The sequence below is a fragment of the Cololabis saira genome, chromosome 12, assembly GCF_033807715.1.
Source record: "Cololabis saira isolate AMF1-May2022 chromosome 12, fColSai1.1, whole genome shotgun sequence".
NCBI lineage: Eukaryota > Metazoa > Chordata > Actinopteri > Beloniformes > Belonidae > Cololabis > Cololabis saira.
Window position 1 is genome coordinate 11210980 of NC_084598.1, and position 23609 is coordinate 11234588.

Genomic DNA, 23609 nt, shown 5'->3' on the forward strand with positions numbered 1-23609 from the left:
AGCAATATCAAAATAATAAAATGCTTGCAATATTTCAGTTGATTTGTAATGAATCCAGAATGTATGACATTTTTTTTTTTTTTTTTTTTTTTTTTTTTTTTTTTTAAATTGCATTACATAAAATAAAGAACTTTATCACAATATTCTAATTTTCTGAGACAGTCCTGTACAGGTAGAACATGGACTAATACAGAACTATGCTGTAACTACTACCCTTACTTTTAATAACAGTATTTCACATGGTGAAGACTCAACCCTAAGAGGGAAGTTGCAAAGGAAAAGGAGAAAGGCAGGGAGAGAGAGCGCTCTTTTCAAAAAACAAACAACATTCTTTCGTAAGTCTTTCAATTTGCTGAGCTGAATTAAAAAAAAGAAAAGAAAAGCAAAACAAAAAACAACACCTCAGATCAAAAGGGGTTGATTCGTGGCTGCCAAGTGTGTAACATCTTATTCTCTCTCTGGTGAACCAACCCCCTCTTCCTCCCTTAGTGTTGCACACATTCCTGCATTTTTCTTTCTTTTAAGAAAAATAAGATATTTCAGTAATTATAGGAACAGTCAACATTCTGGCCAAATGATGTCTCCACAGATTGGTACATCTGAAGGACTGAAAAATATAAAGTGAGAGGTTTCTCACTTTGCTTTAACATGAAAAAAAATACACTATCACAATCATTACAATATACTGTTAAGTTAAGCAAAGTGGGAGAGCAATTTTAATAATATGGCAAATAGACAGAGATGCTTTGACATATTCAAGAAATAGGCACTGATGTTTTTGTACAATACAGTACATACAACTCTGTGAAAAATGACAAGCCAAAAATACCCCAAAATAAATGGATACCAATGAGGCTAGAGGAACTGAGTGAAGATGGTATCCACTGATTTTGGTGTCACGTTAGCAGGCCACAACCATGTCAACGGATACGCTCCTTTATTTATAAATCCAGTCTCTGATTTATTAACTTCACTCTGCAAATTTAAATGAATAAAAAGACGAATAGGAATATGCATGGTTTCTGAGTGACAAACTTAGATCCATGTTGTATCCAAGTCAGAGGTTTCTCCATTTTCTGTCCAACCAAACAGCAGAGGTATCCCTATGTGTCTGCGTCGATCCTGTGAGCTGGACAGTGAAAACAAGAGGAAAGATGTCAGAGAAGGCAGGTAAATGTCCTCAATGTATTTTTAAACACCCTCAAAGTAGAGATAAAATATACTATGACATGTCACACTAAATGCATCTGCACAGGCTCTTACATTGCTTTGGTATCCTGAGTGGTTCTGTGTCTCCTGACAGGACTTGATGCATGACTCCACGGAACTGATACAGCACCTTCAGGCTCTTCTCCTCCCCCACGCAGGGGTCGTAGAAGCCAGGGAGTCCTGACTGCAAAGAGAAATTGAAGTAATGCAGCAGACACAATCATCCCACAATCATAAAAGCTGAGCTAAGGACATCAGGTTGATGACAGACTGCAAAGCCTTACTTGGTGGGGCCAGATTTAATGATATGACAGTTGTAAAAAAAAAAATGTTAAGATAAATTGTATGGTTTTGGTGCTGGACCAATGTTCTTACTTTTGTGGTATCTGTGAGGATGAGCTTCGAGTCTTTCACCAGACACTGCAGTGGAACCGTAACATCAATGACCTTTGCTCTCTCGTGTCTTCTGCTGTTGTCCGTCACAAATTTCCCGTACCAGGCGTTGAGGATGAGAAGACCTGATTCAGAAAACAGAATTAATATTTCAGAATCTGAATGTATTATACTGAACTAAATGGAAACGTACTAAACAAACCGTTTATGTGTTCACAGATCGAATGATGACTAAATAAGGACTGATTTTTGAGTGAACCGACATGTAAAAAACACCAACACAAATATCCACTTTTGTGATTTTTATGGCGGGATGGCTGAAGCCGCACAACCTTTAACATCAGAGCGTTTTAACTTTCTTCTCCATGTGTGCAACAAAAATACAGCGGAAATTATAAATGCTTCCTACGAGCCTGCTATCAATCGCAGCCAGAGACTGCAGTCCTTGCTCTGCTCCGTAGCCTCAGCCTGCTCTGGAGTAACAGCACACAAGCCATTCCCCTAGTTCTGCAGGTTCTGGCTGGAGTGACCCTTTAACTCAGTGGCTCTCCCTGAAAGCAGAACAGGGACTCTACACTAATGTCCAAAAAGGTGGAGATGGAGTCCACCTGTGGGAGGAGCGGCTCGCTGAATAAACAACTGAGGACAACACCAGAACAACGGCTACATGTCAGGCTACACCTGAGCTCGGACGAGGCCAGCTGGTTAACAGCGATTACTGTATACTTCTCAAGATTACATTCTGCACAGACAGCACATATAAATAATTGCATGACCCAGTAATAAACCTGGATGGCCTGCTCAAGCAAGCCTGTGTGGGACACTTCCTTTTTATTTTATTTTATAGTATGTTCCATTAAATGGGGAAGAGCAGCAGGGCCTGTCATTAAACTCGCACCGCTATTAACGGCTAATTTATGACCACAAAGTCTAAGGGCCCTCTGATGATACTAACATCAAAACAACCTCTGCACTGACATGCGCAAGAAGTCAATTATCACCTTCTAAACTCCTCATTGTAAAAACTAACCCATCTGCTGTGAGATTTTTCTTCTTGTTAGTCTCCTTATCAAAAGGAAAAAAAAAAAAGGTATAATTATGATCATCTGAATGAAGGCTGGAGGGTCAATAAGAAACTACTGAACTACACTTCCCCATCATCAATTTGAACCCCTTTCAAAAAGTTAGACATTACTCAAGAAAATTGCTTTACTGATGTCTCCAAAGTAAGTATTCAGATAATACAATGGAGTGAAAGCGGTCGCACCTTTGCCTGGCGTATAACCGTCTTAAACTTTGATGAACTGCCCAAGGAGATGGATTCTCTCTTTCTTGATGTCTGAACTCGCAATGTATTTTAAGGAGGGAGCAGCAAAGACGTTTGACTCAGAGATACTGGCTTTGTTTAATGAAAATAGGCACTTTATGGTGTGAAATTACATTTTAGCAACCTGCAGAGCATGCACTCATTTCCATTAATCTAAAGGGAACTCAAGGGGTTTCCTCCATGTTTGAGAGAACCTGCACCCGAGTGCATTTCTGTCAAAAGTTTCCACCACAATCTCACAAGATGGTTTTAGTATTCATATATAAAATTCAGCAAGGAACAACTCTGAACAGCATGCTAATCACAAACTCCATGATTAAATACATGTAATAGCACCACCCAAACCACCCTAGTCCATAGCTGTTATTATTCTCTCACTAAACACTTTGGCAGTTTCATTAAGTCTCAAATAAAATACAGAGAAACTATGCTTAATATTCCTTATAGAGTTAACAGCAACTATACTCATTACTGTAAATGCAGTAAAACCAGACAATGAGGGAAAGAAAACCTTTATCACACCTCTTTACGTAAAAAAGGAATCATTTACTAATCTTATTAAGAGATAAATTGCATTATACTACAATGGAGCAGTAAATATAGTAAGGTTTGCGCATGTTGTCGCTTTAGTTGGAGAGGCTGGGAGCAAAAAAAACTAAAACACTGATAACTGCCACAATCAATCTAATTTGAGATGCTGTCGCTTCTTGTAAAAATGAGTGTTTACTGGGCATCACTGGATGAAGCAGTCACAAAATAACTGTCAGTTTAAAAGATTGATTAAGCATCTAATGTTGCACATCATCAGCCTCAAAAGGGAAATTGAACCGTTACAAATCAAACACAATTTTGAAAGACTAAAATACCGTTAAACCCTTCTTTAAAAAAAACAAACAAACAACTTCTGGGATAATTTATACCTCAACTGTAAATGATCTTACCCAGTCTCGACTCCTCTGTTTCAATAATCCTGCGCACAGACTCCTGCATTAGCAAAATCTTTAGAGATGGGGGGGAAAAGGCAAACAAAGGAGGGAGACAAAAGCAAACAATGAGATTTGACATCTTATGGATTATACCAATACATTTCACTAATACTTTGCATTTTATCTAATCCCACCTCAACCCTTCAACTAACCGTTGGTGAGATTAATATTTCTTGACAGCCAGACACAAACAGTTACTACACCGATCAAACACTAAACTGCAGGAGACTGGCACCACAGCAACAAGAAAGTCTTAAAAGCTCACCGCAGCCTCGGCTTCCTGCTTCTTCTTTGCTATATTAGAGGCCGAGCTTTCCCGATGCTTCTCCAACTCTCTGTTGAATTATAGACAAATCAAGAAATAAAATGAGCTCATAAAATCTGGCCATAATAATGCATGTTACGCTACTTGTAATAATATTGCTTGTACAAAGCGAGGAAAGTAAAAAGGGGATGTCTTACTCCTCCTTCTGAGCCTGCATGTACGGCCGAATAACAAGCCGCTGCATGGCGAGGTAGAAGACCAGAGGTCCGACTGTAGCGTAAAACACCGCACTGGGCATGAGCTGGTCTGTCAGGTGAATAGGGAAGAAATACGTCTGGCTGGCTCGGTTTAGTCTGCAGACAGAAAGTGGATTTTATTATTGATATATAGTTGTTATCTGCGCACTGCAAAGACTATGTGTTTGACATTATATCTCAGAACCACTTAGCATTTCAATGTGTTCAACACCGTGACCACAAGCTCCAAAAACAGACGCGATTTGCAAGAAAATACTTTCGTTAACTTACTTGATCTTTAGAGAAACACCCTGTGGCACCCCCACGCTGACGGTGGCCCCCAGGACACTGTGCCGACTGATCTTCCTCTCGGCACCGTACTCGACTACAGTTCCAAAAAAACCTGATCTGTCACATAACAAAAGAAATAAAATAAATAAATGACATAATCCAGGTTTATTTTAGCTGTGTGTTCTGTATTTTGTTGTTTTCCTTTCATATGTATAACGAACTAAATCCCAGGCCACTGGAGGATTAATTATTTCGGATTCTGACTACCCCTCTGCATGTAGTTTACTCAAATCCAAACTTTCAAAACACTTCCAACAAAATATAAATAAAAAGGCACAGTGAAGCAACAGCGTCCTTATCAGTAAATGCATCCTTGAAGTTAAACTCCTTCTGTACATGCTGTGATTTTTAGCTTCTCTGTTTTGTTTGGCTTCCATGTTAATGCACATTAAACATTAAAGCCACTTTAATGTTTATAAAAGAGAGTAAAGCCCCTGTTCTAAATGAATAAAACTCGAACAAACACTAACATATAGCTTTAGCCTCCAGCTGGAAAGGCTGTAATTGGCATTTAGTCCTGGATCACACAACTCTGCATTAGTCTTGGGCACTTATGGTCTTGAGCTTCAATTGACGGTAAAATAAAAAATACAAATAAGTAAAAATGCATTAAATTGTCTTTTTTTGTGGCTGATTCTAATTACACATTTATAAAAATGTGGACCTTTTCATTCCAGTACTGGCATTCCATTTTTTAATAATCATCATCATCATTAATTGCATTGTTCTTGTTTGTTTTTTAAAAAATCATTCAACCGGTTAAAAACATTTTTTTTTTTTAATAAATTAAAAAAATTGGTGCAACTATAATTTTCTTCAAAACATCTTCAAATTCTATTGAATCCCCCCCCAACACAACTTATTCTTTCACAAGTTTGACCAGGGTAATGCAGGTGAAAGATGACAGAGCTCTGTGACCTCTACAAGATTTATTTTTAGCCTCTTAGCCTTCGTTAACTTCATTACACTGGACATGTTCAGTGCTGTGATACTCTTGTTGTCCTCAAATGTTTTGATTGCTGTTCAACCATCCAGGTTGTTTCTTTTTACTTTACAGGTCATATAAATAGCTATAATTGGGTATTATGTCCTCACAGTGGAGAAAAAAAAAAAAAAAAAAAAGACAAAGTACTAGATCAAAGTTGTACTTCATGTGACTGCAACATCACAATGGACTTACTGATCCAGGAAAAAATAAATAAATATAAAAAATAAATCAGCGTATTTAGCACCTTTAAAGAGAATTTATGATTACATTTATTTTTAAGTCATATTTCACTTTGACAGCCTACTTTACTGAGCCCTTAATCTTGGTCTGGTCTTCATCCTGGAACTTGTACTGGTAGCTCATCATCATAAAAGTGTGAGGAATGCCAAGCTGCAGGGACAAAGAGTAAACCATCATTTTGGCACATCTTTTGACAAGTAACTGGTGATTTAGTGATGCTAAATAGATCTGATTTACCAGCTGGCTGCGTACCTGAAATGCAAGGGTGAAATGGCTACTCTTAGTGTCCCTCACAATGCTGGTGTTCATAGAAGACTGGACTCCCCAACGCCACTGAAGATAACCCATAGTGTTCTTATCGAGGTGGCGGGCCACCACGGTGGTCACCCCAGGACGTACGCCGCGTGATGAAAACTGGAGTCCGCACTGGGCTGTCACAAAGCTGAGGCAGAAAATAAATATATATATAAATTATTCATACAGGCATGAAATGACAGGATAATTATTTAATTCTCTTGGGCTCCTAAACGTACCAGCGAGGCGTCAAGTTGCGAAATATCTTCATTCCAAAGAGGGGTCCGTGAGTGTCTCCGGCTCCCAACTCTACCTACGTAAACGGAACAAAAATATTGCTTCACCCCTTAACATTTCCACATATATCGCGAAAGATGGGCAAATGACCATTTCGTGACAAACACAGGCAAAAGAAAGTGGGCCACTTTGAAGTATTATTACAAAATAGGCCAAAATACAACATACCTCACCCCACCCCTTCGCAGAAGTGACTCGTCTCAAGGCCAAATTAATGGTGCCACCTCCATTTCCATTGTGGGTCGACAAGGAGCCAGACAAAATGGCTGTGTCTTTTGTAGTGAGGGGAGCCTGCAGTGGAAAACACAGATCTATGTTGCAACTGAGGCAAACAGATCTTTCCTAACAGCTATCACAGACTGGGAACATCACTGAAAATATTACTTAATAAGCCATTAAGATCTCAGGTGGCTTCTAAACATGTGCTCAGTCGTATTCTGGATCAGGTCTTAAAGCTGGAACGTATACTTGCCTCTATGGATTGTGATATATGCATCTTGTTAATTTCCACATGTGGGACGCCACCTCCAACCATGTCCTCATAGTCCTCTTCATAATGGTCGAAGAGGTCCGTGGCATCAATGCCCACACTAATCGTTCCCTGTAAAGTGTATGAGAGTTGTGAACAGTAATACTGGAAAAAGATACACGAGTGGCATTCAGGTCGGCCTGAGACGTGGCACATTCCCCTGAACATACCTTTGGGTTGGTCCTTTGCTGAAGTCTTCTCTCCTCCCGCTCCCTGTGCAGCCGCTCGTATTCCTCTCGAATCTCTGCAGGGCTTCTTTTCCTCTCCACCACCTGCAGGAGAAGAAAAGATTTGAATACAAAGTAGTCGTAAACATTAGATATTTTTATACTGTCAGTGAATGCAATTCAGATGATGTAGATGTGACTAATTCATAAATACACAGTAACTTGTTCAAGTTGTCAAAAAGTTGCAAAAACACAAACGTCTTAACTACAGCTGGAACACTTTCAAGAGAAGTATTTTCAGACAGCACATACTGTAAAGTGTGATTTATGATTAATTCAAGTAGCAGTATTTTTTATTTATTTCTTCATGTTAATTTATGAGGATAGTTTAACAACTGTCGCCAAAAATGCAAAACTTCACTTTTCTTACAGGGTTTCTCCTGACTGGTAGAAAATTATTTATTCTGAACTTAATGAAAAGCAGATTGTGAATAAAAAAAAAAGTGGTTGTTGTATCAGACATACATCATGATCGCCGACACTCACCTCCCATCCCTCGACATCGAGTCCTCGTTTGCCATAGATATCATAAATTGCTCGTGCCTGTGGGTCACTAAGCACTAGAAGAGATGGATAACTATCAATAATACTAAGCAACAGCATACTTCATGTTTTTAAATAGACTAAAGTTTATCATAACATATTCAACCAAACATCAGTTTGAAATGCAGCTGTAACAGAAATACATGGCGCAATGAGATAGAAATCTATTCAATTCAACAAAACTTTATTAGTCCCCGGGGGGCAATTCAAAGGCACACAGAGGAGTAAGTGAACGACAGTGCAGCTATAGTAAAAATTTTAACTAAGATAAGTGTCAACAAAAGAATAAAGTGTCAAGATGCAAATGTAAACAGACATGTATGCAGTAGTAAACAGACAGAAACAGAATCATAGTGCAGTGAATAGGAAATAATATATATTTATGTACACACACATGCAGAGCGATGTGCAAGTAGGCAGATACTAAATAATAAGCAATTGAAGCTTTTTTCCCCCACTGTGGGTAATGAATAGCCACCAAGGCATATTGTATACCCTGCAAGTTAAAAATAACTCAAGTAGCAATAAATAGCAAAACTACCCTGCTGAACGTTCTCAGTGTTATGAAGCTAACAAAGGCTAAAAGGTTGAAAATAAAGCTAGCAGAGCACACAGCCAGCAGGCCCTGATTTTTTTCACAGTTAATTAAGTTGATGTATACAATTGAGTCTATTTTTAAAGAGAAATCAGAATTATCCAAAGTTGTTTTGACAGCTAATATCTTTGTAAAAATATTAGAATTGGCAAAGAAAATTGTAGTTGCTGCGTGAACAAATCAAAAGTCGTCTTACCTTCATAAGCTTCGTGTACAAGATTAAAAAGCTGCTCTGCTTGCCGTTTCAGATCAGGATCCCGGTGTTTATCTGGATGATACAGCATGCACAGTCGCCTGTAAGCTGCTTTCAGCTCCTCCTGCGTGGCCTGAAGCATTGAATTTGAGAAGATATTAATGAGAAAAAGTGTGTGTGTAAGACAACTGGTCATCTTCCTATAAGTTTTCCTTAAGGGCCAAGAACATTACTAAATAAAAACATCACTCAAAAACACATTTAGTAACATATTTTAATCCTCAGTGTAAGTGCTGGCCTCTCTGGACGGATGTTAAAGCAAAGTCTGTCACATTAAACTCACTGTGATTAAAATCATGAGGGAGACCGTGTTTATGTATGTTTCTTTAATCGTTATAAGAGTTTAATTTCAAAACTGTTATATAGTGTCATGTTCAAACAATATGTTTTACTTCTGAGGTGAACTGATTATTAGAGACAATTATAGGCAAGTTTTTTTTTATATAAATCAGCATTTCCACAATTTAATTGAACTTAGCAGTAAATGATTTCCAGATAAACACTTTGATGGTTGTGGGCTGGAACCGTCCCATCTCCCTGAGCAAGAGGACACGTCTGTGCTGTAATGTCATTAACTGCATGTAACTAAGTTGCAGTTGGAGCCACTTGGCTCCATTACACCAGTCTCAAACTGACAAGAGCAGGTCATATAACCGCTTCTGGCCTCCAGGAGGCCAAAAACTACTTTTCCCTGCCACAAAAGACGCCTGTTCTTGGAACAGGTGCGCGTCTGCAGACTCAGGTGCATCTTTGCATAAATCCTCTAAAAGTGTCACTGCACGCGGATCAAAGTCGAGGGTCACCAGCTAGCAGCGAGCTAAAGAGACACCTAAATACACACTTTACCGGTGATCAGCGAGCAAATAAAGTTCACAGGAGGACTGACACTCGTTCTGTAAAGAAATGTGGCCACTTCACAAATGCATACCATACCTCTCTTCGGACATTTAGAAGGGAATAATAGTCATCGTGACTGATCTCATCCTCGTCCAGGGCACACGCCATGTTTACGGCCGGTCATTTCTTCTTCTGCGTGTCTTTATGGCGCCGCGCTCTCTGGCGCCCTCTGGCGCGGCGGAGGAGCCGCCACTGCGCCGCCGCTTCTTTCTGGTTGGTTTTTTGTTTTGTTTTTTTGTTTAACACGCAGGCTGAAAATGTTGTGTTTTCAAGGGGAAACCGAAAGTTTCATGCGTTCATTGGAAGTGCCGAAGTTGTAAATTATCCTGGTATATTCCAAAATACGGTAAATATATGTGTATGACGTGAAAAGTAGCATTAGATTTGTACACACCAGAAAAAATAGTTATTATATGTAATTCCTACTGTGTTTATTACATATATCATTCTTAGTACACATTGCGTATATACTTCTAATTTGCATTTGAGGGAAAACGCATTTAAATACTTGACAATTCATCTATATTTATTGCTCATATTAAGAAGGCCCATATATGCCTTAAGTCTGTGGGGATATGGACTGCATCACATCCAGCTGGAAGCAATTAAGGCGACGGCGAGAATAGCCTGTAAATACATTAGGTGTTTTATAAGTTTATTATAAAAGTCCTGGCGGGATAAACAAGCCTCCGCGGACAGACACGTGCTGGAAGCTGCGGAGGAGCTGTTCTTTCAGCACCAGCAGCTCAGCTGCTGCTGGCGCTCACATCCTGCTCACATCCACATCACCGCAGCTGCCTGCGCCACTAAAACGCTGTCAGCTGTCATTTCATTGCTCGGACCTGCTTTAATCACATGTGACTGCGCCAAAAATAAAAAACTGAAGACACCGACGGGATACTGCATGGAGTCAAAACAGCTGTTTTGACTGGATTTGGTCACATAAGTGTTGGCTTCCACGTGCAACCATTAATGGCCGCACAAGAGGTGGAACCCACATCTTCTGTAGTTCCCTCAAATACACGAGATTGTGTTTGACACTTCTCGAGGAAAAGGAGAGAGAGAGAGAGGGAGTGAGAGAGATAGAGAAACACCAATCTGAAGAGAGAGAGAGAAAACCAATCTGAAATCAGACTCGACACCTTTTGTGCTCTGGGGTCAAAAATGACCACGCCTGGTTTTACTTTATTTAAAGCATATTGTCAATCAATTCTGTGTTACACCTTAAGTCTGACTTCAACCCATTACCACAAGTTTTCTCCCCCCCTTTGCTTTGGAATATAGTGCACGTAGACCTGTTTAAGTATACCTTGGTTTGGAGATAAAAACAAGATTTTATTTGGGGCCAGAATGACCATAAGACAGGAGGACAGGAGGAGAGCTTTAAACTGGCATGTGGATACTTGACTCTTAAGTGATGCGTAGATGATTTCAAATACGTTTAATAATATATGCCCTAGACCAGGGGTCTCCAACCCTGGTCCTGGGGAGCACATATCCAGCATGTTTTAGATCTGTCCCTGCTTCAGCACACCATGATACAAGGAGCTGTGTCAACAACAGAACTGTCCAGACCAGTGGTCCTCATTCCTGGTCCTCGAGAGCCACTGTCCTGCATGTTTTTGATGTTTCCCTGCTCCAGTAAACCCTGATACAGATGACTCTGTCACCAACAGAACTGTGCAGACCTGGAGGAAACATTGGTGATGACCACTAATTAGAATCAGGTGTGTTGATGCAGGGAAACGTCAAAAACATGCAGGACAGCAGCTCTACAGGACCAGGAATGAGGACCACTGGTCCAGACCTTGATGTTAATCAAGTTAATGTTAATGACGACCCTTGATTAGAATCAGGTGTGTTCATGCAGGGAGACACCTAAAACATGGATAGGTGCTGTCCAGGACCAGGGTTGGAGACCCCTGCCCTAGACCCAATGGAAACCCATATTTAGTCAAAACATATCTGTAAATCTATTTTTTTTTTTTTTTTGTGGTGGGGGTGGGGATATTGTGGGTATTGTAGTGAAACGTTCCAGATTGACTTTTCAAATTGTTTTAATTAAGTATAATACAGCTAATCTGATATATTTGAACTTTTCTCTTTAAAAAAGCATGTTTGTCAGACTTGCGTCTGACAAACACCCTTTTTTTAAAGAGAAAAGTTAATTTCTAGCATCCAGGAGCTGCTTTAAATCCCCAGTTAGTCTATGGGCCAGGCCAGATATCAGCACCACTCAAGGTGACCAAACTTGCTTATAATTTTTGAAAAGATCCATATCTGTAGATTATATTTTGGTATGATAACCCTTCCTGAGTGGCAGCTGTATCATAGTTATCAGCTCATGAAGTTCAAAGGATTACATTTTAGATGCTGGTGCATATCCTGGTTTAGACTCAGGATATCTGTTAATGTTTCACAATATTGTCTTTGATATCATTTTAAGCTTTCATTCAAGCTAAGATGTGAATCTTTCTGACCAACATCGAGGTCACTGCAGCTCTTTAAACTATAAACAACACACATTTTTACCAATTTTCGCCTAAATGATATACTATCTTTTATCCCTGTGTCATCTAGGAACAACAGAGACACAAAATACAAAAACTGGAATACTCATAGGAGCATAAGTATTCAGGAAATGTATCACATCTCAGCTTGAATGAATGCTTTAAAGGTCCCCTTTAAAATGATACCAAAGACAATAGTGTGAAACATTGACAGATTTCCTGTACATACGTGTAAACCAGGATATGCACCAGCATCTAAAATGTAATTTTCTGAACTTCATGAGCTGATAACTATGATCTAGCTGCCACTCAGGAAGGGTTATCATACCAAAATATCATATACAGACGTGGATATTTTCAAAAATTATAAGCAAGTTTGGTCACCTTGAGTGGTGATAAGTGAAACGTTGGGCTCTGGCCCATGGACTAAGTTAGAGAAGAAGGATAGAACTAATGAATGAACGAGCCGGTCCTGCTTGGTGAAGGTGAGGGGATGAGGGGATGAGGGGATGAGGAGCCGCTCCTCCACCAGCCCCGCCGTCACTCACTCCTCCCAGCCAATAGCAAGTTGTCCCGGCCGGCCCGACCCGCGCTCGCGCGCCGCTGCGCTCCCTCCTCGTGCTGTCCTCGCCGTGCACGCGCGTGGTACCCACGGTCGCGAGGAGGAGGAGGATGTTGCGCGTGAAGGGGAAATGGCTGCCGAAAACAAGCCGGAAGGTAAGAGAAAAATAATATAATGGGATTAATTTTTTTTAGGGGGGTGGACTAGTGTGTGAGTGTGTCTGCTGCTGGTGTGAGAGTGAGGTTTTTATTATTTGTTTATTTCCCGGGCGGCTGGCGGCTCCAGCGAGGGGGACCAGCCCCGGCTGGTCGGCTCTCTCCGCGGCTCCGCGGCTCGGCGTGTCCGTCCTCGGAGCGCTGGTCCTCGGCTCCGCGGCTCCGCGGCTCCGGGCAGCGTGGACCACTAGCTGCTACCGGAGCTAGCGCCGTCCCCGCGGCTCAGCACGGACACGAGCACCAGCAGCGTGGCTTCAAAGTACCGCTGTTTTAGTCGCCTTTACAACCCCCCCCACACCCACACCCCCACCCATGGGTGCCCCTCGTGAAATGACGAACAATGCAAGTTGTTAACAACAAGGCTAAGTTAATGACAACATGTCATTGGCATCGACCAACTTCTTCCCTCACCTGCCAGCTCGGCTCTCTCATAGATTAGGAGCTCTGGAGCTTCAAATAATCAGGGAGACGTGTCACATTTGTCATTTGGAAGTGTAGCTTTTTTTTTTATTATCATCATCATCTTTATTATTATTATTATGTATTATTATTATTATTATTATTATGATCCCCGTGTCTTGGAGAGGGGTCGTCCAGTTCCTCCTTGAAGCGGCGAGCATTTATTTTCCTTTGGCATTCCAACCGACTGATGTTTACGAGCCAGAAAGTGATGTATTTTTCAAGCGAGAGAGGGGTCTGTGTTTGTGTTTTCCAAATGCCAGTTAATACTACTTGGCCTATATTTGCTCTGAAACAGAGGTATCAAATCGTTGTGGGTGCCTGCTCCGCTCGCGCTTGAAATGCCATCACACTAGAGGAAACAGGGAGAGGATGGAGATCAGGGTTTCTCCAGCAGCCTGCCCATTTACACTACACTTTACACATAAGGCAGAATGATGACTCCCCCCCTGCTCACCCTCCCCCCTCTCGGTTGATTTCACACGGCTTTCTAACTAAAAAAAAAAAAAAGAAAGAAAGAAACGTAGCAGACTCAATCATTTTCCTTTTTAGTGGAATATTTCATTGCAACTCCTATGTCTGAGAGATCTGCTCTGATTCAGAAAGGCTCATGGAAATTTTGGGTGAGTAATTAACCTAAAAAACAAAACAAAAATAAAATAACTGCATGAAAATAAAGGCAAGATAGACTTATAATATGTCGTTTTTAAAAGCTTTTTACAGTTAATGATATTTGATAGTGACTTGGTTTAGTTGTCCAGTTACATTGTTGCTTCATTTGATACAAAAATATTTTGTTAAATTGGCTATTCTGTCAACACTTGACATTGCTAACCTTATCTGTATGATTTTTAGCATTTTGCCATTCATGGGTGCTCAGTTTTTCATTACTATGATCATTTCTGGCATGTTAATAACTTTTTTTAATGAGCTGAGTATAATACTATCTCATTATGCTTTTTTTCTTTTTTTGCTATACTTTTTATATTTATTGATTTATATAGGTCTTAGGGTGCAGCTAAGGAGTGAGCTTGTACTTTAAAATTGGCTGCATAAATTGAGGAACACAGAAAGGAAAAAAAAAATCTTCATAAATCATTAAGTCCAGATGTTTCAGAGCAGTTTTTAACGATTTGTTGCAAGGCTTCAAAATTAGACAAACCGCCTTCAAACTTTCCTGTCAGTAACCTCAGATACAAGTTATTTTTGATGGGGATTGACTGTAATATTTGAAATGATCTGTTTTCATATGAGAGGCAGTGATAAAACACTGAGATTTAAATTGTTTGGATGTCAGTGTGCCAACCATTAAACCCAGCACCACCAGGGGGTGCTATTGAGCTGGAGAAACACACTTAAATATGAGGCTCTGTCTGGACCTATGACAAAAAAAAAAGAGGAAGACATCTGGTTTTGTGATGCTAACGACTTCACTGAGGTGTACTGTCATAATGTAATCCTCAGCATAGATGAACTTAACACATTAGCTGTAGCTGATAAGTGTAATGCCTCTCCAACACACGGAGCTCTCCCAGAAAACCCTGACTTGAAAGTCCCGCTGCTGAGCCGGTCAAGTTATTTTCAGTGTTCCTGAGAGGCCGGTCAGTGGAAAAAGGAAGAGGAGGAGGGAGGGGAGCATAAAAGAGAAAGAGATTGCTTCATACCTTTATGTAAATCCTATGTCGTCCCATGCAAATCTGGTCCTCGAAAGCTTGCACGCAGAGCCCTCAGAAGTCTTTGCTCTTTCTTAGTTTGAGCTCCTCATTTTATGTGAGCTATAGTTTATTCAGTGAACATGATTGTTTCAGCATTTGCATGACATCTGCCTGCGTGTTTCGTTGGTCCTGAGAGAGATGAACATTGTTTCATCAACCTTTTGTCCTTGTGGTGTGAGGGCACATTAATGGCTCGTGATGCCCCTTAACAAGTCAGGCTTGCATCTCATGTTAAACCCAGCGGCCGTGACCCAGACTTAGTCTGTCGTGTAATGTTTACATCCAGGAGAATTTCTTTCAGGACTAACTGATTGTCCCAGCCCCTTAGGGATATTCCCCCCCCCCCCCTTCCCTTCACACTCATAGGAAGCTTTGTGTGTGTGCGTGTGTGTGTATGCGCATGTGTGTGTTGCTTTAAGTATAGGCCAAGAGGGCACTGAAAGGACAGGGTTGATATGTCTTACACTGACAGTATCTGGATGAAACTACAGCCTCCAGTCCTAAAAATCTGCCAGACCAGAGAATTATACAAATATTCCAGTACAAGAGTCGTACTGTATGTGAGAAATGAAACAAAGAAATTTGCAAAGACAGGCGTTTGTTTTGTTTTTTTTAGTCTTCTGACGTAAAATCAAATTTTTTCTTCTGGGCCCGGCAAAACTTTGTAGAATATTTGCATTTATTCAAAATGAGATAAAGGCAAATCTGATGACATAGGAATAGTTAACTGATACATAAAGCACACACAGGTGTGTTTAACTGCATCCATTTATGGATCATATGGTAGTCTGACATCAGTGGCAGCAGGAACGATCAACTATCGTCGTGTGTGTGTGTATTTTTTAAATACACTAACAGCCTTCTGCATTTTCAAGCAAGTGCTGTTTAAAAAAAAGTTTCTTGATGTTATCGTTTCACTCAAAACTTCAGGAGGAAGCAGCATCAAAAAACATCAAGTAAGCACACAGCCAGCCATTAACTCACAAAAATGCTTGTGCAGCAGTGGTATAAAAATTTCTCTGCTGTTTTGTAAATAGGGATGAATCTAACCTCACCACGACGCACGTCTTACTCTCCAGGTTTTGCGTGAATCAGCTGCCACATATTAGCTCAGCCGTTTAACAGGACTAGTGACGTAGGGATGAATGTTGCCCAGGTCCAGTCTGTGGGTTCTGAGACGTGTCGCTCCTTAATTCTGCATGTAACAGACATTTATGTACTGCTTTGCACGATCTTCGCTGATTGATTGTATTGAATCATTCAGTTTACCACTTGAGCAATTAGAAGCAATGCTGACCTGCATCAAACCAGGTCACAGCTGCAGTGACCCTCATTAATGACTATTTTGCTCAAAGGGATACAAATATTAAGCTGGTGGAAGAATCGACTCCTGTTTAAGCAACAAAGACATATACAATGATTTTTTTTTTCAACCACGATTGTTCTTTTGTGATTGTTATTGTAGTTATTTCCATTATATTTTACCTAACGGCTCCTGTGTGTTTTTATATGTATTTCATTCACTGTTTAGCCTTTGTTGATATGCTTGATTGGGGACTGTGCTTAGCTCAGATTGGGAGAATGCTTCTTTTCCCGATTTTTCTCTACTTTTCTCTTTGCCTCCTGAAGGACTGAAGAAAGTTCGTAATCCGGATCGAATGTACAGATCAGCAGTGTGTTATGCTGGCCATGGTCCACCTAAGAGTATCAGTGATGACACAGAGACGAACAGTAAGAGTCAGTTATTAATACTGCTTTGCTGCTCCAAGACGCCAGTAGCTGGCCAATCTATTATTCATTCATCAATTCATTTATTTACCTCTCGATTTCATCCGTCCCCATGCCCCCACCTTGTTTTGTCCCCCTCCAACACAACACCTCCTGCGGCTGCTCTGTTGATTGAAGTGTCTGCTTTACAGGATCACGCTGTCAATAGCTGAAGTGTTGTCGTTAACTAAGAGTGATTGTTTCAGGTTGAGGCCAGGGGATCAGGACCTGAGCAGACCCTCAGAGAGAAAAGCTTGAGTTTGAGCCATCAATTACAGCCCTGTACTTGCTTTTTCTCTGCTTTTATTCAATCTGCATTTGATAGCGAGGAAACGCCCCATGATGACAGCGAAGTTAAACTGTCTACGTTGAAAATCATCATGCATTTCTAAAAACAAAACAAACAAAAAAAACAACAACACAGCATTCTATGATATCCAAACAAATTAATATTTGCCTGAGCTCCCTCTCATTTCATTTGTTTTTTTATGGGACCAGGGGCAAAGAACCAAAAACTAAACATCACAGAAGCTTTATGACTTGTTAAAAACAGTTTCTATGGGGATTCCTTTGGTGTGCTTATAATTTTGAACACAAGCTCTGTTTCCTGCCATGACCAAAACAAATCACTCAGAAATATAGGTCAAAGTCTTGACTGCATCTGTCGTGAATTTCCCTTCATTCCTCTTTAGAGAATATCTGAAGTTTAGCATTTGTCTTTATGCGCTGAAGAAACCGTCTTTAGCAAAGCAGATTGTTTCTCAGCAGAAAGGAGCCCCTGTACTGTTAATGAATACACCAGCCTCTTCACTGCTGGAAGACTCTGTTGATCTAGACTAGAGACTGCGTAATTAAGTGTGCTCATGTATTGTCATTTCTAAATAGAGAGCCTGAAATCAGCCCCAACCCCTAGTTAGACTTCTGACTGTGTTGTCTGCCACTGGAAGAGCTCTGCTGCACCACATTGTTTGGGTATTTTCAGCCCAGTATTTGGAGAGATTTAATGGCAGGGGACTACTTGTGCAGATCTATGAAACAGGGTTGTAGACTGTAACAGATACATTGTTGATAGACTTTTGTGTTACCCCCTCATGTGTGACAGCAGTGACTGACAATATGTTTTGCCAGTCTTGCTATTTTCCCTCATGTTATTGCGTGGTATTACACTATCCTGTCCCCCATGTCACACACTCTGTTTATTGCGTTCAGCCTGGAGGGCTTTTTTTTTTCTTCCTGCCTTACCAGGAGGACACTCTGAATATGGTGGTTCAAACAGGCAGGCAAGCCATTGATCTGAGTAATCGTCTGAGTAATTGTGGTAGTAGTTATGACACAGAAGGAAGGTTTTTTTTTTCCTGCTTCATTTGTAAGCAAGAGGGAGAAAGTAGAAAAGAAAGACAAAGTGAGAGAGGTAGCTCACCTCTGCTCTCCTTGAGATGGGATTTTTATGGTTGGCTGAGCTTGGTGAGGGCTGAGAACACATAAAGAGTCATTTTCAGTTTGTTGCAGGCAGTTAACCATGTGTGCATGTTTGTTGAACTTCCAGTAATAGGCCGAAGCTTATTTATTTCTTTATTTTCTTAGCTGTTTGACTTTTTGACAGTCTTTCCTTATTATGCTGCATAACAGTATAATATTGAAGCAACACAGAGGCGAAGTTTGTCGAGTGTTGCCTTGGACAGAATATAAACGGTGTAATTATAAGCCACGAAAACTGCCATAGTGCACACGAAGCATCTTGTTCAGTTGTAGCACAAATTAGAAGCATTGTCCAGTGTGATTCTCACAAATGTCTCTCTCTCATGTTGACTCTTTCCATCCCTCCAAGCAAGATTTAAAAAAACAACACCTTTCACAGCTTTTATAACAGTTTTTGTGTACATTGCAGGTCAAACACTCCTCCTAGATGTTATTTCCAGAGGGCATTAACTGTTCTCTTTGCTTTGGGTTTTCCTTGTTACATAGCAGCATGATAGTTAAGTTCAGCCAGACTTACTTTTTTCCTTCTTGTGTGCAGCGAGCAATTTCACTGTATGTAAGAGTGTTATCGAACAGGCTATAGGGCAAATGATAAAGATAATTGGCTCCCCAGTTCTATGCTAACACATGAGTATTTTAAGACTGTCTACATACTCCTCTCCGTGTTCCCATCAAGAGCCATCAGGCTGTAGGGAGACCAGCCCTCGGACGAGAGCCATCATTGTCATGACTGCCAAGGAAATCTGACACCACTGAAATTATCTTGTGTTGTTGTAAAGCTCAGCTCAGGAGCTCCTACAAGAACTGGGCTTTAGACTTTTATTTAATAGAGTGATCTGTTCACTAATGTCCAAATGCTACAAAGTCTTACTTGCAGGCGTGAAAACACATTTTCAGCTCTGAGCTTGATTATAAGCGCTATGGCTTTATGTTGTATCATTGTTAGGAAAGGCCAAGTGATGTAATTTTAATTCTGTCTAAATTCTGGCTCCTCAAACCTAGTGTCTGCAGAAAGCAACAATGGAAGCCTTCAGAAAAAACATTAGTGAACCCCAAGATAGTGGTAGACTATTCAGAGTGTCAGACTTCAGCCGCTGAACATCAAACCAATCCTGTTGGCTTTTGGAAATAAGTTCTGTGGGCTGATGAAGTTTAAACTTTGCACAGTTGGAGGAAAATGGTGAAGAATCTAACGAAAGGAACATGTCTTCAATTTTTAAGCAAGGGGTGGATCGATCATGCTTGTGGTGCAGCCATTGCAAGAGGGAAAATATCCCTGGCAGAGGAAAGAATTGATTTGATTAAATATAGCAGGTTATGGAAGCAAGCATCTCATTGTCTTTAAAAAGGCTGAAAATGAAAAAAAGGATGGCTTCTATGATGGCATAATGATCCTAAAACACAGATCAAAATCCACAATGGACTACCTCAAGAGGTACCTGGAGGTGTCGATGTGGCCCTTACAGTTTCACGACCTAAACGCTTGAAATATTAATGAGCAGAGCTTGAAAGAGCAATGCATGCAAGATTGCCCAAGTGCTTTGTATACAAACACCATTTATAAGTTGTGATACTTTTCAAACTAGTTTCTGACCACAAAGGAGACCCAAACCAACACTTTTGTTTATCTTCTTTTTTCTTTTTCAAGTGCCAGTAGAAATATCATCAGAATATATTCATATTAAAGTAGTGTGTCACCTTAAACTTCAGGCCTTTTGGAAAAGTTCCACTGTAATTTGCTAAATTACTTATCGCAAAAAAGATTTTGATCGTTGGTGTTCAAACCTTTGCATATCAGTATAGGTTGTTTTATGTGGGAGATTAAGTTGAATCACATAGGAAATTGTCTAAATCTGAGCACCAATATCCTGGAAAGACCATTTTCATATCCTGCTGCAGGTTGAACACCATGTTTACATCCCCTCCTCATTTTTTCACATCTCACATCCAGATTTATTGCTTTTAAAACATAGCACTCCATCAACTGACTGCTTTTTCTTGGTTATCTGACTTTTTTCTGCTTTCCCATTTTTTTTTGTCATCATATATATTTTTTTGTACTTCTGCCAACAACTTGTTACTGCTTTACACTTGTTTTGCTTTGGTCTGATCTATTATTGGTTTGACATTTGGCCTTCTATAGATTTGTTCTTTATACACGACACATACTACACACTCCTATTGTCGATTGCCATATTTGTCATCATAGTCTTGCATGTCGTGAATGATATTTTCGAGATACATCATTGTTTATACGGTAGAAGTTGCATGCACGTAGACAGGGTAATATGTTTTACTAAAGCACAGCAATTTAAAAGCAAATATATGTCTCAGGATTTTCCTCCCCTTCTGTTTACGTGAGAACTGATCAAGGCAGAATCCTGAAGTGAGACTTGTTTCAAATAGATTATATCTTCAATTTTTGTGATTTCATCATCCAACTTGATGAAACATGTCTGAGTTAAGCTCATATGGCTAACCGGGTAAATTTTTGAATCTAGACTCTTAAAGGATTTGGGTCCAGCCCGGTGGATAGATGCCGTCCAGCCTAATGAAAGCAGACTTTGCCTTAAGCACAATTTAGTTTCACAGCACTTTTTACTGGACAGAGATGAGAGCCAGTTGTTCCTCAGTGACTCACCTCCTACGTGGTTCAGGTATAGCTACAGTTGCATAGCTCTCCACGTCCATGAGCCATATTAGCCACTGAGCTGGTGTTGGAGGTGTTTGCATTTAAACCATTGCTTTAGATATGCACCGCCAGCAGCGATTTGTTGAATGATCTATAGCCAAAACATTAGCTTGCAATTTCTCCACAATGTGGGCACAGATTAAAAAGAAAAACTGTCACTCCCAGAGCGCTCCGAGACAGAGACGGAAGAGAGAGGGTTTTGCGTTCAGGGCTCAGATATTGATTAAAGATTTGTTTTTGTCAGCCTTTCCAGTCTCATGACCCTCGCTCTCATCTCTAGGGTGGGGCTGGAACAAGCCAGCATGACGGCCCAAGTGTTTGCTTAGCAGCCAGGATCAGTGATAATCCAAACATCAGCACTGAGAAATATATATGTCTATAACCAGGGTAATGTAAATTATGGAGCAGTGTGCACAGACTGCTACTGTTCAGCACAAATGGGGCCTGTGATTGCAACATAAAAGCTGCAAACCTTTATATTGAAAAGTGTTCCCCTCCCTGTTTAGCTTTTCGTACGTGAGCTTGCTCATCAAGACCTGGAAAGTAATTGGCTGCAGTGTGCCAGCTCAGCTCAGCACACCCTCTCATGTAACAAGCTCTTGTATCAGCCTGTCTTGCACTTTAGTGTTTTTACAACCAAACTGTAATTTTCTATGTATCCCTCTCTGGGTTATAAGCAGTCAATAAGGTTCATCTTTAAACTCTAAAATAATATTAAACGTTAATGCAGGAGGGTCTGTAGCAAATGCAAAAAAAGTGTTTTTCATTTTCCTTTGATCAGCTTATGTTTGAGGGTAAAAGTTACACTTTCAAGCAGAACTTTTTTGGTAATTTCTATACGCCTTAATCAAATCAAACGATTTGATTTGGAAGTGCTTGACTATTTTAAACTTACTCCAGATTTGGCATCGAAAGTCTTCCTCCCGGGGCTGTTTTCAGCTTATGCACAAATTGCAGAACTGTGCTGTGGATTTCCATTACTTCGTGGACATTTCTATAATTAACAACCAATATTTAGTTGGAAGTCCCTCCTTCACATGAATGGAAAGACACACTGGAGTGTATCAAAGGCATACAGCAGCTAAAATATTTCTAGCAAATAGAATATGAAAGAACAAAATTATTATGATAATCCCAAAAGAAAATAATAATGAAAAAATAAATAAATAAAAAAGAATTTAATGTTGTTGGGTTCACTTCTATGTGCTTTGAGAGCTTCATTACAACTGTTGAAGGCCAAAATTGAAGGCCAGCACTGAACATCTGAATTGCCAAATCTAAAACACATGGTTTATTTAATAGTGAAAATCACAGCACACTGTTTGAGATGTCAGCCTGCAAATTACCCATATCTAAGCCTGATAAAACCGAAAACAAGTACATTGTGAACTGTGATTCTGACTTTAGAATATATGACTTGATTTTGTAAAATGACACGATGTATGCACTTTTAAAATTCATACATCTTAATTCGTATGCTAAATATTGGCAAACTCATTCCTGTCACTTTTGTGCTTGTTTAATCTATGATCCATAGACATCAACAGATACTTGGCATGTTCCCTGGTGATGCATTGCCAGGCCTGTACTGCAGCCACTCATTTCTTGCTTGTTTTGGAGGCTTTTTGCCCTCAGTCTGGTTTTCAGCAAGCGAAACACATGCTCATTTGGATTGAGGTCAGCTGACTGACTTGGCCCATCAGAACCATTGCACAGACTGATCAGATAATGGAAGCCAACAATTTAAATACACAGATTTAATTTTATACTGAGCGCAGCAGGTTGGAATATTTAAATTGATGTATTTTCTTAAACTGACAAAAACACAGCAGAAACTGTGCTTTCATGGCAAATACTTTGTCTTTTGGAGACTATGGGTACAAGAGGGACACAGAGTGGTAGATTACAGATATAAGTGGCAACCTTAGGATAACTGGGGTTATTCCTCAGAGAAAGGTCTTGGGGCTCCTCATTTTCATTAAATTATTTTTGTCATTTTAACAGTCTTGATTAAAATGTATCAAATGCCAAATTAAACTTTTATGCTTTTGATATGATGATATACTTCTACACCTAACCAGGCTCTGTCATCTACAATGAAGTTTAATTACTGTCCGGGCAGCATACTGTGTAAGATTTTAAATGCCACCAAAACCAAAACTTATATTCTCAAATGCAAAATTAAAGCTCCTCAATCTTACACTTATTTTCATTATTCAGGGATATAAGACTGAGTCAGTACACTAGTACAATTTCAATGAAATCAAAATGGATGATTCTCTCTCCTTCAGACCTCAGATCTCACATTCAGCTAGTTAAAAAGTAAGAAAAAAAATCAAATCTGGTCTTTCCTTTGAGGTCAAAAAGAGACTTTGTTTCTTGGTTTTGCTAGATTAATACAATCTTATTTACATGGTGCACGATTACAATATATAAATACATGGAATATAGTCCGCCATGGAGCTGTGAAGTTCATCACACATCTTAATCACTGCTCGTTGTGTGCTCACCTTATATGGTCTGCTTTGTCCTACTCTAGCCTCTAACACAGGCATATTTTCATATATGAAGCTATTCTTG

General features: G+C 40.0%; 2 protein-coding genes across 9 annotated transcripts in view; one reads left to right on the forward strand and one right to left on the reverse strand.

Moving 5' to 3' along the window:
- Window positions 1-688: 688 nt before the first annotated feature.
- Window positions 689-9769, reverse strand: dnajc11a (DnaJ (Hsp40) homolog, subfamily C, member 11a). The gene is made up of 16 exons (XM_061735491.1): window positions 9667-9769; window positions 8677-8806; window positions 7829-7902; window positions 7286-7387; window positions 7059-7187; window positions 6755-6877; window positions 6529-6602; window positions 6248-6437; window positions 6060-6145; window positions 4708-4824; window positions 4378-4533; window positions 4181-4250; window positions 3871-3928; window positions 1585-1727; window positions 1264-1393; window positions 689-1129 (listed from the first exon to the last, which is right to left on the reverse strand). The coding sequence occupies exons 1-16, from the start codon at window positions 9736-9738 to the stop codon at window positions 1104-1106; spliced, it is 1680 nt and encodes a 559-aa protein (XP_061591475.1). The 5' UTR covers window positions 9739-9769; the 3' UTR covers window positions 689-1103.
- A 2975-nt stretch (window positions 9770-12744) lies between these two features.
- camta1a (calmodulin binding transcription activator 1a) overlaps window positions 12745-23609 on the forward strand; it is a 333390-nt gene continuing 322525 nt past the window's right edge. For 7 of the 8 annotated variants that reach the window (XM_061735492.1, XM_061735493.1, XM_061735494.1 and 4 more), the window contains exons 1-2: window positions 12745-12857; window positions 16721-16822. In XM_061735492.1, coding sequence (XP_061591476.1) covers window positions 12833-12857; window positions 16721-16822 — 127 coding nt within the window. In that variant the 5' untranslated portion in view covers window positions 12745-12832. The remainder of the gene's footprint in view (window positions 12858-16720; window positions 16823-23609) is intronic. The other variant, XM_061735496.1, reaches the window with a different exon arrangement.

Excerpts from the sequence above, each read along its gene's own strand:
- dnajc11a (XM_061735491.1), bottom strand. The coding sequence starts at position 9,738 with ATGGCGTGTGCCCTGGACGAGGATGAGATCAGTCACGATGACTATTAT. Across the intron at positions 7,388-7,828 it reads TCGATGTCGAGGGATGGGAG|GTGGTGGAGAGGAAAAGAAG; the intron begins GTGAGTGTCGGC and ends CTTCTCCTGCAG. Across the intron at positions 4,534-4,707 it reads GGTGTTTCTCTAAAGATCAA|ACTAAACCGAGCCAGCCAGA; the intron begins GTAAGTTAACGA and ends TTCTGTCTGCAG.